Source organism: Myotis nattereri (assembly GCF_964212035.1).
Source record: "Myotis nattereri genome assembly, chromosome: 7".
Lineage (NCBI taxonomy): Eukaryota > Metazoa > Chordata > Mammalia > Chiroptera > Vespertilionidae > Myotis > Myotis nattereri.
In genome coordinates, this window is record NC_138082.1 from 9,148,534 (window position 1) to 9,164,690 (window position 16,157).

The 16,157-nt window shown below is 41.4% G+C and overlaps 1 protein-coding gene across 1 annotated transcript in view; it reads left to right on the forward strand.

Annotated features, from left to right (window-relative positions):
- The window catches only part of LOC308522653 (aldehyde oxidase 4-like), a gene marked incomplete at both ends in the record, with an annotated part of 72,771 nt that overhangs the window by 32,561 nt on the left and 24,053 nt on the right, over window positions 1–16,157 (forward strand). Inside the window, 6 exons of the mRNA XM_081096137.1 lie at window positions 6,681–6,773; window positions 7,503–7,672; window positions 7,976–8,090; window positions 8,829–8,951; window positions 11,047–11,143; window positions 14,214–14,338. Coding sequence (XP_080952263.1) covers window positions 6,681–6,773; window positions 7,503–7,672; window positions 7,976–8,090; window positions 8,829–8,951; window positions 11,047–11,143; window positions 14,214–14,338 — 723 coding nt within the window. The remainder of the gene's footprint in view (window positions 1–6,680; window positions 6,774–7,502; window positions 7,673–7,975; window positions 8,091–8,828; window positions 8,952–11,046; window positions 11,144–14,213; window positions 14,339–16,157) is intronic.

Consider the following 16,157-nt stretch of genomic DNA (forward strand, 5'->3'; position numbering starts at 1 on the left):
AAATCCTCCAGCCTCCCCTACCCCCCAGTGTCTTATGTCCATTGGTTATGTTTACATGCATGCATACAAGTCCTTCGGTTGATCTCTTACCCTCTCCTCCTGTCCCCCAACCCTCCCCGGCTTTCCTGCTGCAGTTTGACAATCACTTTGAGGCAGCTCTGCCTCTGTATCTATTATTGTTCATAAGTTTATAATGGTCTTTATTATCCATGAGTGAGTGAGATCATGTGGTGTTTTTCCTTCATTGACTGGCTTATTTCACTTAGCATAATGCTCTCCAGTTCCATCCATGCTGCTGCAAATGGTAAGAGTTCCTTCTTTTTTGGAACAGCATAGTATTCCATCGTGTAGATGTACCACAGTTTTCTACTCCATTCATCCACTGATGGGCACTTAGGCTGTTTCCAGATCTTAGCTATGGTGAATTGTGCTGCTATGAACATAGGGGTGCATATATCCTTTCTGACTGGTGTTTCTGGTTTCTTGGGATATATTCCTAGAAGTGGGATCACAGGGTCAAATGGGAGTTCCATTTTTAGTTTTTTGAGGAAACTCCATACTGTCTTCCATAGTGGCTGCACCAGTCTGCATTCCCACCAGCAGTGCACGAGTGTTCCTTTTTCTCCACATCCTCTCCAGCACTTGTCGTTTGTTGATTTGTTGATGATAGCCAGTCTGACAGGTGTGAGATGTTACCTCATTGTTGTTTTGATTTGCATCTCTCGGATGATTAGTGACTTTGAGCATGTTTTCATATGTCTCTTGGCTTTCTGAATGTCCTCTTTTGAAAGGTATCTATTTAGGTCCTTTGCCCATTTTTTGATTGGATTGTTTATCTTCCTTTTGTTAAGTTGTATGAGTTCCCTATAAATTTTGGAGATTAGGCCCTTATCAGATATGACATTGGCAAATATGTTTTTACATGCAGTGGGCTTTCTTGTTGTTTTGTTGATGGTTTCTTTTGCTGTGCAGAAGCTTTTTATTTTGATGTAGTCCCATTTGTTCATTTTCTCTTTAGTTTCAAGTGCCCTAGGAGCTATATCAGTGAAGAAATTGCTTCGGCATATGTCTCAGATTTTGTTGCCTTGGATTCTTCTAGAATTTTTATGGTTTCTCGTTGTACATTTAAGTCCTTTATCCATTTTGAGTTTATTTTTGTGTATGGTGTAAGTTGGTGGTCTAGTTTCATTTTCTTGCATATATCTGTCCAATTTTCCCAACACCATTTATTGAAGAGACTATCTTGGCTCCATTGTATGTTCTTGCCTCCTTTGTCAAATATTAATTGAGCATATTGGTTCGGGCCAATTTCTGGGCTCTCTATTCTATTCCATTGATCCATATGTCTGTTCTTGTGCCAGTACCAGGCAGTTTTGAGAACAGTGTCTTTTTAATACAGCATGATATCTGGTATTGAGATCCCACCGACTTTGTTCTTTCTCAGGATTGCTGCAGCTATTCGGGGTCATTTTTTATTCCAGATGAATTTTTGGAGAGTTCATTCTAGATCTGTGAAATATGCCGTTGATATTTTAATGGGAAGTGCGTTGAATTTATAGATTGCTTTGGGTAGTATGGACATTTTAATGATGTTGATTCTACCAATCCATGAACACGGTATGTTCTTCCATCTGTTTATGTCTTCCCCTATCTCTTTTTTCAACATCCTGTAGTTTTCTGAGTAGAGGTCTTTTACCTCTTTAGTTAAGTTTATTCCTAGGTAGCTTAATTTTTTTGGTATGATGGTAAATGGGATTGTTTTTTAGTCTCTCTTTCTGAAAGTTCACTATTGGTGTATAGAAATGCCTTAGATTTCTTGGGGTTAATTTTGTATCCTGCTACATTTCCCAATTCATGTATTAAGTCTAGTAGTTTTTTGATGGAGTCTTTAGGGTTTTGTATGTATAATATCATGTCATCTGCAAATAAGGACAGTTTTCTTCCTCTTTTCCAATTTGGATGCCTTTTCTTTCTTCTTCTTGTCTAATTGCAATGGCTAATACTTCTAGTACTATGTTGAACAGAAGTGGTGAGAGTGAGCATCCCTGTCTTGTTCCTGTTCTTAGGGGAAATGGTGTTAGTTTTTGTCCATTGAGTATGATGTTGGCTGTGGGCTTGTCATATATGGCTTTTATTATGTTGAGGTATGATCCTTCTATTCCCACCTTGCTGAGAGTTTTTATCAAAAATGGGTGTTGGATTTTGTCAAATGCTTTTTCTGCATCAATTGATATGACTATGTGGTTTTTTTCTTTCAATTTGTTTATGTGATGTATCACGTTTATTGATTTGCGGATGTTGTTCCATCCTTGCATCCCTGGGATAAATCCTACTTGGTCATGGTGTATGATCTTTTTGATGTACTGCTGGATCCGATTTGCTAGGATTTTGTTGAGGATTTTGGCATCTATGTTCATGAGGGATATTGGCCTGTAATTCTCTTTCATTGTGTTGTCTTTAACTGGTTTTGGTATTAGGGTGTTGCTGGCTTCATAGAATGAGCTTGGAAGTGTTCCTTCCTCTTGGATTTTTTGTAGTAGTCTGAGGAGGATAGGTTTTAGTTCTTCCTTGAATGTTTGGTAAAACTCCCCTGTGAAGCCGTCTGGTCCTAGGCTTTTGTTTGCTGGAAGTTTTTTGATGACTGTTTCAGTTTCTTCCATAGTTATTGGCCTATTGAGATTTTTAGATTCTTCCTGATTGAGTTTTGGACTGTTTTTTTTTTCTAAGAATATGTCCATTTCCTCCAGGTTGTCTAATTTGTTGGAGTAGAGTTGTCCATAGTATTGTTTAACAATCATTTGTATTTCTATGGGGTCTGTTGTTCTTTCGCCTCTATCATTTCTGATTTTGTTTATTTGGGTCCTCTCTCTTTGCTTCTTGGTGAGCCTGGCTAGAGGTTTGTCAATCTTGTTTATCCTTTCAAAGAACCAGCTCTTGGTTTCATTGATTTTCTGTATTGTTTTTTTGGTCTCTATGTCATTTATTTCTGCTCTAATCTTTATTATCTCCTTCTTTGTGCTCACTCTGGGCTTTTCTTGTTGCTCACTTTCTAATTCTTTGAGTTGTAGAGTTAGATGATTTACTATCATTTTTTCTTGTTTTTTGAGATAGGCCTGTAGAGCTATAAACTTCCCTCTCAGGATTGCTTTCATTGTGTCCCATAGGTTTTGGATTGTTATGTTTTCATTGTCAATAGTTTCCAGGATGTTTTTAATTTCTTCTTTGATCTCATTGGTAACCCAATCAATATTTAATAATATGCTTTTCAGCTTCGAAGTGTTTGAGTATTTTGGGTTGTTTTTATTGTAGTTTATTTCTAATATTATGCCATCATGGTCTGAGAAGATGCTTGGTATGATTTCAATCTTCTTGAATTTGGGGAGACTTTGTTTGTGACCCAATATGTGGTCGATTTTTGAAGATGTACCATGAGCACTTGAAAAGAACGTATATTTTGTGGCTTTGGGGTGAAGTGTTCTGAAGATGTCAATTAAGTCCATCTGATCTAGTGAGTCATTTAGGATTGCTGTATCTTTGCTGATTGTTTGTCTAGAGGATTTATCCAGTGATGTCAGTGGTGTATTAAAGTCTCCTACTATGATTGTATTGTTGTCGATCTCTCCTTTGATATCTTCCAGGAGTTTTTTTTTTTTATGTATTTGGGTACTCCTGCATTGGGTGCATATATGTTTATCAGGGTTACATCTTCTTGTTGTATTGATCCCTTTAGTATTATGAAGTGGCCTTCCTTATCTCTTGTTATAGCCTTCACTTTGAGGTCTATTTTGTCTGATATAAGTATTGCTACCCCAGCTTTTTTTTCATTTCCATTTGCCTGAAAGATATTTTTCCATCCCTTCACTTTCAGTCTGTGTGAGTCCCATCTTCTGAGGTGAGTCTCTTGTAGACAGCAAATGTATGGATCATGTTTTTTTATCCATTCAGCCACTCAATGTCTTTTGTTTGGAGCATTTAGTCCGTTTACATTTAAAGTTATTATTGAAAGGTACTTGTTTGTAGCCATTTCTTTTTTTGTGTGGCTGTTTTCTTTCTGAGCTTTTTATTTCTTCTTTTTACACCAGTCCCTTTAGCATTTCTTGGATTGCTGGCTTGGTGGTGATAAACTCCCTTAGCCTTTTTTTGTCTGTGAAGCTTCTTATTTCCCCTTCAATTTTGAATGATAGCCTTGCTGGATAGAGTATTCTTGGATTCAGTCCTTTGCTTTGCATCACTTTGTAAATTTCTGTCCATTCTTTTCTGGCCTGATGTGTTTCTGTTGAGAAATCATTTGATAATCTAATGGGAGATCCCATTAGATGTAACTTTCCGTCTCTCTCTTGCAGTCTGTAAGATTCTCTCTTTGTCCTGAACATTTGCCATGGTGATTATGATGTGTCTTGGTGTGGGTCTTTTTGGGTTCACCTTGTTTGGGACTCTCTGTGCTTGTGTGATTCTTTTCTTCCCCACCTCTGGGAAGTTTTCTGATATTATTTCTTCAAATAGGTTTTCTAAGTCTTGTTCCTCTTCCTGTTGTTCTGGCACCCCTATTATTCGTATGTTGTTTTGTTTCATGTTGTCCCATAGCTCCCTTAGGCTCTCCTCCTGTCTTTTAATTTTTTTCTCCAATTGCTGTTCAGTTTGGGTGTGTTTTGTTTCCCTGTCTTCTAATTCGCTAATTTGGTCCTCCGCTTCTCCTAGTCTACTGTTGAAACTTTCAATGGTGTTTTTTACTTCAGCTATATCACTCTTCATTTTTTCTTGGTTCTTACATAATTTATTGATTTTTTCATCTGTTTCTTCTTGCTTCTTGCATAAGTTGTTGATATTTTCCTCCATCCGGTTTATGCACTCTGGGACCCTTAATCTGAATTCTTTTTCTGTCATGTTGCATGCCTCTGTTTCACTTAGCTGCTTTTCTGGCACGTCCTCCTTTTCTTTCCTTTGGGGGTTTCTTTGTCTACCCATGTTTGATCGTACCGCCATATCTAGATGTTGAGTCATTCAGTGGCTGCTCCTTGGGTGGCAGTGGCTCCTTGGGCTGCAGTTGCTCCTCGGGCAGTTGTGGTAGCAGCTGCTCCTCAGTTGGTAGCAGCTCCTCTGGTGGGTGCTGTTCACAGTTGTGGTGGCTCCTCTGGCTGGTGGGGGGAGCTTCACATACAGCTGCTGTTCCTCAGACAGAGGGTGTGGTGATCAGGAGGCTGCAGTTTCTGGGATAGGGGCGGGCTACACAAGCAGCTGCTACTCCTTCGAATTGTTACTTTTAATCTCTTAAGGAGCCTCAGGGCAAGGTGTTTTCCAATAGGGTGTGTCAACTGTCTTCCCCTCAGACAAGGCAGATGTCTATCTCTGCCATGCAAGGCAGATGTCTATCTCCCCAGGCAAGGCAGATGTCTATGTGGCTGTGTGAGGGAATGACTGGGCCCAGGAGACTTGGGGTGTCTGCCTTCTGAGCTCTGTCCCCCGAGTCCCCAGTGCTGGCTTCTTCTCTCACAGCTCCAGTCCACTTCACCCTCCCTCTGTCAGAGCACAAGATGGGTGGCTCCACAAGGAATGTTTGTGCCTTGGCCCTTTAAGAGGGTGCCTGAACTTTCAGCTGCCACTCCCTGGCAGACAGCACCCCACTGCTTTTCACAGCTTGATGTTATGTGGATACCTTCCTCAGTTTGGTGCTCTCTGCTGGGGAGCCCAGCTCCAGGATTAGATCCCAGAATTCTCAGTGGCACCTCCCCCACTCCACCACCTGCTGAGATATCTCTCTGGGATTTCAGTTCCCCTCTGTGGGTCACATCTCTGCCCCTCCTACCAGTCTCTAAGCCAGCTCCACCTTTGGTCCTTGGGTATCAGGGTTCTCTCCTGTGAGTTTTCCGCTGATTATTCAGGAAGCCTTCTCATATTTCAGTTGTAATTCCAGCTTGTTCCTGGGAGCATGATCATGCAGCATCCTCCTACTCTGCCGCCATTTTTAATCTCCTCTATTATGTTATATATTCTATCATAGAAGAATTCAAAATGCAGAGAAACAAAATTTAAAAAAAAACAACTCTAATCCAGTAATCCTACAATTAACATATGAATACATACTTTTATATTTTTAAATTGAAAAAGTGGAATCATACTGTACACAAGTTTTTTCACATAATTGTATTTCATGAGCATTTTTCAATGTCAATAAGTACACTTCTACAAAATTATTTTTAATGACTGCAGAATACTGTATCTTATGGATATACCATAATTTGTATAGCCATTTCCTTGTTCTTGGGTGTTTAGTTTAATTCTAGTTTCTTCACTGGCACAAATAGTCTGTAATTGGGCACCGTTGTAGATAACTCGCAAGTCATCTTTGCCTACTCCCTCAGTTGTTTCTTTGAGGTACATGCCCAGGAGGTTGGCTTGGATTTGAAAGCACAGATCAATTTAGAAGTATATACATACTTCCACTCGTTCAAAAAGGAGAACTGGTCATGAAGGGAGTTCTTCCCTTCCTGGAAAAAGCATTCACTTTTCTGTGCACATAAGTAGATGTAGTGATTCTTCAAATAACTGCTACCAGCCTAGGGAACTTGAAGCTCAGGGCTCTCCCCGCAGAACTGGCATCTAATATCTGAAATACTTCTACAAATGTTTCCAAGCTAGTCACTCAGATTGTAAAATTGAATGTCAAGTAATCTTCTTTCTAGGATCCCCAGAAGTTTCCTGACATCCCAGAAAATTTCATGAGTGCTGTAGACAATTTCCCCATAGGAACACCCAGAGGACTTCAGATGTTCCAGGTTGGTGGGTAGGGTTTTTGCTTTCTAATAGGCTTACTCATTCAGATGTATGAGTTACGCATGTATTTCCCCCTTTTCAATAACCATATTTTGTGTTACATGTTAAGATAAAGTCTACTGAAACCTGCTGATGTGACCCAGTGTCACCCACACACAACTTGCTTGTTTTAGCGTTTATGTTTTCATTCAAGACTACACAAGGAATTTGATTTTGAATCTCTCTTCTTTACTATTTCCAGCTTTTTTACTTAAAATTTTCTCCTTTTCTTGGCCACTGTTGGTCCTTTTTTTAAAACCTCACTCAACATATTTACTGCTTCTAGGATGTTCTCTCTGCTTTATAAGAGCCACCCCGAATCTCCCAGGAAACTGTGTTTTCCTTACACCATATTAGCTGTGTAAATTATGCTTTATTACTCTATGAAATTGATCACATTATGTAAATGTATGTGTTCTGATTCCTCAACAAGGTTGTAGAATCCTTGAGGGCAGGAACAATGTCATCTTGTGTGTGGGAGGGGTCGGGGGGAGGAGTTGGTTAGAGCCTCTAACCAAGAATATATTCCTTGCCATAATACTCAGTGGATATTTATTAACTCTGACTCATAGCTAGAGATAACCAGTTGCCCGTAGTTTTCTTTGACTTGTAAGTAATCCAAATATAACAGACCCAATGTTCAGTGCATGAGAATGTCTGGCAGTAAAATAACAGGCTTTTTTCATGAACAGTGTGTGAATCCCCACCAACCTCCTCAAGATCCAGTCGGCCACCCCATGATGCACCAGTCAGCCATTAAACATGCCACTGGGGAAGCCGTGTACGTTGATGACATGCCCCCTGTCGCCCAAGAACTCTTCCTGGCGGTAGTTACCAGCACCAGAGCTCATGCAAAGATCATGTAAGGAAATAAAATCTGTCTCTATAAAAGTTACTGAAATGCATTAATAATTTTATACTTAGACTGAGAGCTTACTGTATATGTAAGTCAATTAAAAGTATTTCCTCTTCTGGATGGGAATCATTCATTTTTAAAGCATAGTTATGAAAAAGCCTATGGCCAAGAGTCAGAATACCAATGTATTGTCCATGATGTAGTTATGAGGCCCATTGCACTTTTCCCCAGTGTTGGCGGAATCATGTATAACGTACCCTGAACTTACCCCTGCAACTCTAATGTGTACTTTTACATGTTCTCTCCTAGAGCAATTGATGTTTCAGAAGCCCTGGCACTTCCCGGTGTTGTTGATGTGATAACAGCAGAGGATGTCCCGGGAGATAATAACCATAATGGAGAGGTTCTCTATGCACAGAACGAGGTGTGTAATTTGTATGTGGCTTAGGATTCAAATACTTTGTGGAAAATGCCATATCACAAAGACTTTCAGAGAACCAAGGACTCCACCTCGTTTTCAATTGTGGACTCTCTTGAGATTCTCATTAAAACCATAATTGTGCTCAAGGAAGACTTCTTAAAAAAAAATTCATAAAAGTCCCAGAAGCGCCCTGACCGGTTTGGCTCAGTGGATGGAGCGTCGGCCTGTGGACTCGGGGGTCCCGGGTTCGATTCCAGTCAGGGGCATGTGCCTTGGTTGCGGACACATCCCCGGTGGGGGGTGTGCAGGAGGCGGCTGGTCGATGTTTCTCTCTCATCGATGTTTCTGGCTCTCTGTTCCTCTCCCTTCCTGTCTGTGGAAAGTCAATAAAATATATTAAAAAAAAAAAAAAGTCCCAGAATCAATAAAAGCATCGGCCATTATGAGAACCAACAGAACTTTCGGAATTTCAGGATGGCTGGATCCCCGCGAGTGATTTCGTAACAGTGAGGAATGCAGCTGAGGACAGTCCTAGGCCAGACATAATCAAGTTCTGCATCCAATTCTGAACCCCCTAAGTCCCACTCAAGCCATTGTTTTAAATGTATCCCCATAGGCAGGAAATAATCTTTCTTTTGTTCACAAGAACCCCGGGGATAAATGTAAGAACCTGGGAACAGTAAATCCTTTTTGTGATTCTATGTTTCAACCAATTACATTGAACATGCGACTTTTCTGCAGGTAATTTGCGTGGGTCAGATCGTCTGCACCGTGGCTGCTGATACCTATGTCCATGCGAAAGACGCCGCTAGGAAAGTGAGGATCGCTTATGAAGACATAGAACCTCGGATTATCACAATAGAGGTATTTGAGCTGCTTTGTTTCTCCAAGAATGACTAGGGTGATGTACTTGTGGCAGAATCCAATCCTCAGAGTCACAGAATAGTACAACCTGGGCTTCATCTATGCTTTACTCAGTGTCATCTCCAAGTTGAGACATGATACTGAGAATTTTCCTGCCTGGAGACCCATTCCTTCCTGTGTCCATGTCTCCTCGAAAGGCCTCTTGCCAATGCCTGGCCTGAGAATATAGACAAGCAGCACCAGAGGAAGGTCCTTATGCCCTCACATACAAAAGGAGTCTGTGAGAAAGTCCAGAGCACTGTGACACTCAGAGCAGGTTACCATTGACTGAGTGACAGCTTGGGTCCTCTCGATCTCCGTGCCTACTTCCTACTTTACGCACAAGTTCTGGAGATAGAAAACTCAGATGCATATTCTGACTCTGCCATTTAACAGGCTGTTAAATGGAAGGTTTGACAAGTTCCTTAAATGCATCATATCTCAACCTCTTCCTCTGTGAAATGGGAACTATGGAAGTTCCTACATCAAAAGGTCATCATGAAGCTTAAATGAGAGAATCCAAATAAAGTGCTTTAAAAAAGCACCTGGGACATGGGGTGCTTTGAATACATGTTAGCTGTGATTTCATTTTAGTTGTTGTTAATGAGGGCAAGAACATGTTCATGGTGCTTATATCCCTGGTGCCCAGCCAAGCCCTAAACCCATAGTAGGTACGCAATAAATGTGTGTGATGGAGGGCTAGATGCATAAGCAATATGAAACCTGGCCAGTAGGGTACAGTGTTCCCAATCCTCTTTGATTCTCTCCTGTTTTTCCAAACAGATGCCAAGTTCAAGTATTTTCCAGTTATCTTTTAAATGCCTCTTAGATGTGCCCCTTTTTTTCTCTTCTCACTTTCACCCCTTCCCACCCTCCAGCCCAGTCCTCACCACCTTATTGTCAGATTTACTACAATAACCACTTTATCTCAAAATATCTACCTACCATGTTAATTTTCTAAACCACAAAGTTCATCAGATCACTTTTTATTACAAAAACAAAAAAACACAATGTCCCCTTAGATAAGGTTCTCAGTATAAAACTCAAGGTCTTTCATAGTCCCACCTCACTCTATCTTTCAAGTTCATCCAACTGCTTATTTATCTATTATTTGTTTATTTTTATACAGAGAGCGGAAAAACAAAGAGACATTGATTTGTTGTTCCACTTATTTATGCATTCGTTGTTTGATCCTTGTATGTGCCCTGAATGGGGACTGAACCCGAAACCAACGCTCTAACCAACTGAGCTACCTGGCCATGGCAGAACTGCTCCTTTTTTTAAGAAATATGTTTTTACTGATGAGAGAGAGAGAGAGAGAGAGAGAGAGAGAGAGAGAGAGAGAGAGAGAGAGAGAGAAAGAGAGAGAGAAACATCGATTGGCTGCCTCCTGCATGCCCCCTAATGGGGATTGAGCGTGCAACCCCAGGCATGTGCCCTGACAGGGAATCGAACCAGTAACCTATCAGTGCACTAGACGACACTCAACCAACTGAGCCACACTGACCAGGGCTCAGCTTCTTCTTGATAGAAAACTCCCCAGCCAATCTAGCCTTGTTCTCATTTTGGTCCCTCAGCTGGGTTTCAACCTCTGCTGCTTTATGAGGTGCTCCTAACTTCAAATGATTTTCAGTCTCTTCTCTGTCTGCCCTAATCCTATCCAATTCAGCACCTGAGGTCACCTACACAGGCCATCCCTGAGCATCCCCAGCCCAGCAGGCGCCTCCTCCTGGCCTCTCTTTGATCTATTATCTTCTCCCTCATCACAAAGTTGCCCCTAACACCAAACTGCCTACTGTCAGCAAACCAGAGGGTAGGATTGTGTTTTATATATCCTTCTTCCCCCCAGCTCTTCCTCCCAGTGCTGAACAGAACTACTAGTAAGTAGTCACCAATGCCTGCAATTCATTGTAACCCAATTGTCTTGGTGTGTGAAGATCAAATAGAGCAGAGCATGGAATTTTGCTGGGGTTTGAATGGCTTATTAGAATGTAAAAAAATAAAATAAAAACAAGAATCTTATTTTTTGTTGTTGTTATTTCTTTTTCCCCTGCAGCAAGCCCTAGAGCACAATTCATTTCTTTCTGATGAGAAGAAAATTGAGCAGGGAAATGTAGAGCAAGCCTTTAAAGATGTTGATCAAATCATTGAAGGTAAGTGGTCTTGGCCAGAAAAGTGAAGCTTCTGAAAATAAAGACTACATCGGCCATTGGTTTGAGAAATACTGAAATTCTAAGGCAGAGCTCCTCAACCCTAATGTGATACTTAAACTGCAATTTAAAATGCACAAATAAGTCCTGGCCGGTGTTGTTCAGTGGTTGAGCACCAACCTATGAACCAGGAGGTTATGGTTCAATTCCCAGCCAGAGCACGTGCCACGGTTGCAGGTTCAATCCTCTGTGTGGGACTTGCAGGAGACAGTCCTTCAATGATTCTCTCATCATTGATGTTTCTATCTCTCTCTCCCCCTGCCTTCCTTTCTGAAATCAATAAAAATATATTTAAAATAAATAAAATGCACAAATAATCTTACAGTCTGATGAAGTTTTACATATGCAGCAATCTGTGTAAATACTACCCACATCGAGATATAGGGCCTTTCCAGCGCCCCAGAAAGCTTCCTTGTGCCCCGCCCCCTCCAGGTCAGCAACCTTCTGAAAGGTCTTTTTCTAGCTGTGGTCACTGTAGATGAGTTCACCTGTTTTGCACTTCATATAAACGGAAACTAGAGTGTAACTTTTTCTGTGTTTACCTCTTTTCATCAACATTATGTGTGGGAAGTTCACCGTATTGGTGCATAGATCAGTAGTTCTTTTTCATTGTTCCGGAGCATTCTATTGTATAGATATTCCACAATTTATGTTTCTGTTCTACTGTTCATGGACAGTTCAGTTGGTTTCAGCTTGGGACTATTATGAATAATGTTTCTAAACACACTATTGTGGTCCAAAAGGAGATGCCATAACAAGTGTAACCAAAAGTAACCTCACAGGGTGATCTGATCATAAATTCCTCACATGGTGAGTAGTTACAGTCCAGGCATATAACATCCTTAGGAAAAAATGTTATCTTTGCCTTAAGCAAGCCCTATTCTTTACTTCTGTGCATCTAGATCAGCGGTTCTCAACCTGTGGGTCGCGACCCCTTTGAGGGTCGAACGACCCTTTCACACTGACCAGGGCTCAGCTGCTAATCTAGTCTAAGACCATCGGAAAACACATATATAATTACATATTGTTTTTGTGATTAATCACTATGCTTTAATTATGTTCAATTTGTAACAATGAAATTGGGGGTCACCACAACATGAAGAACTGCACTAAAGGGTCGCGGCTTTAGGAAGGTTGAGAACCACTGATCTAGATAAACACAAACTATGGCAACACCATGCTAAGCATATCACATGTATTATATTATTTAATAATGACAAAAACTCTGAGAAATGAGTATTCTAAAAACTATTTTAAGCTCCCAAGTATTTTCTGCTTACAATTTAATATTCAAGCAGAACAATTCTGAGAAGGAACATATACTGGTAGCTCCATTTTACAGATAAAGAAACTGATGCTTAGAAAAGTTAGGTAATTGACTGAGACCTCATATTCCGTTTATAATAGAGCCAGGACTGGAGCCCAAGACTACATGACCCACAGGTCCTTGCTCTTAATCACAGTGATATATTTTCTTTTCATTTTTATACTCACCCTAAGAGCAACAGAGTCTCAGGTGCTAGCCCTTTGTCATTTAGGATTTTGGCCATTATGGGAGTCCAAATTTTAGCACAAATGGAAAATTTGAAATATGAAGGGAATTTGGAATTTGGGTGGAAATGACTAAGAATTACAGAGTATACCAACATAGAGAAAGGGTGCAGTTAGAATGTGGATCCTAGAGTCAGATTGCCTGGGCTTGCATCCCACCTCTGTTATTTACCGGCTGTGTGGCCTTGGGCAACTTACTTAACTTTTTCTTACCTCAGTTTTCTAATATACCTGCTTCACAGGATTGGTATGATGATTAAAGGAATTCATTATCTGTAATTTGCTATGCCTGAGAGCAATACCTAGCATATGTAAAAATGATGTCGTTGCTTGAATTTAGATGAAAGTCAGTATATGGTATGCTAAAAACAAAGGTTTTGGGGGAGGGCTTTTTGGGAGGACTCACATTCTATTGTCCCAAGAAATAATTTCCAAAAATTCTTTGACTCTTGGAAAAGCAATTCACTTATTTTAACTACACAGGAATGTTTTGGCTGGTTTCAAAGTAAATTTTAGCTAGAGCCAAATGCCTGTCTTGGCACAGCCTACAAAATGATAAGGATGTTTTAACCAAGCCCAAAATCTCAGATAAACCAGTAAGAAACGGCCGTAAAACTGCTGGGAACAGGTCTGCCATTTTATTTATTTATTTACTAGAGGCCCCATGCACGAAATTCATGCAAGGGGCTCTGAGGGCTGGGGGGAAGCCGGGGATTCATCCGGAAGGATGTCCAGTCTAATTAGCATATTACACTTTTATTATTATAGATTTACTTATTTATTTATTTTAAAATATATTTTTATTTATTTCAGAGAGGAAGGGAGAGGGAGAGATAGAAGCATCAATGATGAGAGAGACTCATTGATCGGCTGCCTCCTGCACACCCCCCTGCTGGGGATTAAGCCCGCAACCCGGGCATGTGCCCTTGACTAGAATCAAACCTGGGACCCTTCAGTCCACACGCCGATGCTCTATCCACTGAGCCAAACCAGCTAGAGCCAGTTCTACCATTTTAAACCTTCGTGTCCTTTGGCAAGCTGCTTACCCTCAGTGTGACTCAATTATTCTAATGTTACCTAATTGAGGTGCGTATTATTACCCACACTTTACAGATCAAGGACTGACTGAGGCTTTAATACATAGCCAAACTCACTGAGCAAAGAGATGACAGAAACTGGATATGTGGCCAGGTTCGGCTGTGCACTCAAGTCCAACACATCATGGATCTCACCACCCACTAGACAGACAAGGAACCGAGCCCAAGAGAAGGGGACTGAATTAGCCCTGGTCACCCAGCTGGCTGGGCACAGTGAAGGTTAATGAGGAAAAGTGGTTTAAGCAAATGTATAAAGTCCAGTTCTCCATAAGCTGAAGTGACCTGCCCTTTATAAACCAAACCCCACTGAGAGCCTCCAGGGAGGGACTTTCAGGCAAACATTGTCCTGTGTTCATGCTTCACAGGTGAGATCCACGTGGAAGGACAGGAGCATTTTTACATGGAAACACAAACTATCCTGGCTATCCCAAAAGAAGAAGATAAAGAAATGGTGTTACACCTTGGAACGCAGTTTCCCAACCACGTGCAGGTAACAGGATATCTTTGGAAATTGAGACTCCAGATGACTGTGGCGTGAGGCCCATACAACCAGGCATTCCTCTTTGGAGGCGTTTTGATTGTTCCCACTCCCCGTCTCAGACTCCCTGCACACTTGACTCGAGCTAGCGTCCATAATGGAGGAGGTGGGCAGAAATTTCCCTAAATGAGGAAAAGTGGGCAGACCTTTTAAAGAGATCAGAAACTTTTGCTCCCTTCCAAAATATAGGGCAAAGTTCCCCTTTCCCTAATAACAATTGATGGTGTAAAATGTACATGTGTATTTACATTTTCCTCATGGTTGATGGATGCTGGTTCTCTCTCTATAAACGTTCTTGCGTCTTTCTGGTTCACGTGTACATTGGTCATATTTCCAAGATATTTCAGCCCAGCTCAGTAGTATGTGAATTCCAGTCCTGCTCTAGCAGCTGAGTTATATAGCATGGCCACCACCACCACCACCCCTATGCAAGCAAAGAAAATCCCCTGACCTTCCTTTCTTCTGACATGCAGAGTTGTAGGTCCGAGCACAGTGCTAGGCACAGGGGAATACTTAAATAATGACACGGGGAGGAGCAATTACAAGCATCCCTGAAGGGAAAAGCTGGGGGCTTCCTGGAAGAGAGCACAGTGAGTTGGTATCTTGAGGTCTTAAAGGAGTGGGTAGGCTCAACGAGAGGAGGAAACTACCAAATGCCATTCGAGGCGAAATGAAAGGGCAGGGGACTGAAGCTGGGCTGGGGTGTGCCGCAGTGTCCAGAGGTGCACGTGTGGAACTGGGCAGAAGGGTGTGGGGATGTGTGATTTGCCCCTAGCAGCTATGTGACCTCCCACAAGTCACTGGGAATCAATATCTTTTTGTGTAAATTGAGGAAGGTGACAAAGATGACCTCTGAGGTCTCTTTTTGTAGACAGTATGTGTCTCTGGGCTCTGAATGGATAATGTGTAAGGTCACGAGGAATATTATAATTTTTTATATTTTTTAATTCATTTCAGGGAGGAAGGGAAAGGGAGAGAGATAGAAATATCAATGATGAGAATCATTGATTGGCTGCCTCCTGCATGGCCCCCATTAGGGATCAAGCCTGCAATCCAGGCATGTGTCCTTGACCGGAATCGAACCTGGGACCCTTCAGTCTACAGGCTGATACTCTATCCACTGAGCCACACCAGCTAGGGCGGTCAGCATTCCTATCTACCTGGGATACAGGGAGTCAGCTCCATAACTGCAGGCATTTCCCAGGGCACTAGTACTCACAGCTCACCGCCCAGAGCCTGGGGCAGTATCAAAAGCAGGCTCAGCAAGGACTTGGACGGACATTTCTCCAAAGAAAGTCTATGAATGACTAATAAGCACGTGAAAAGATGTTGAGCATCATTAGTAGGAAATTCAATTCAAAACCCACAGCAATACCGCATCACACCCCCTAGAACAGCTATACTTAAAAGGACAGACAGTAGCAAGTGTTAGCGAGGATGCAGGAAATTAGAACCTTCACCCATTGCTGGTGGCCATGAGAAATGGCACTTTGGAAAACAGCTTGGCGGTCTCTCGGGATGTTAAAAATAGGGTGACCACATCACCCAGCAGTTCCACAACTAGGTACCTACCCAAGGGAAATGAAAACACATGTCCCCACAAAACTTGTACATGAATGTTCATAGCAGCATTTTCACAGTAGGCAAAAGTAGAAACAATGCCATAGCCCATCAGCTAATAAAGGGATAAAATATGTGATATATCAATTCAATAGAATATTTTTTAATATATTTTTTATTGATTATTACATATGTGTCCTTATCCCCAAGT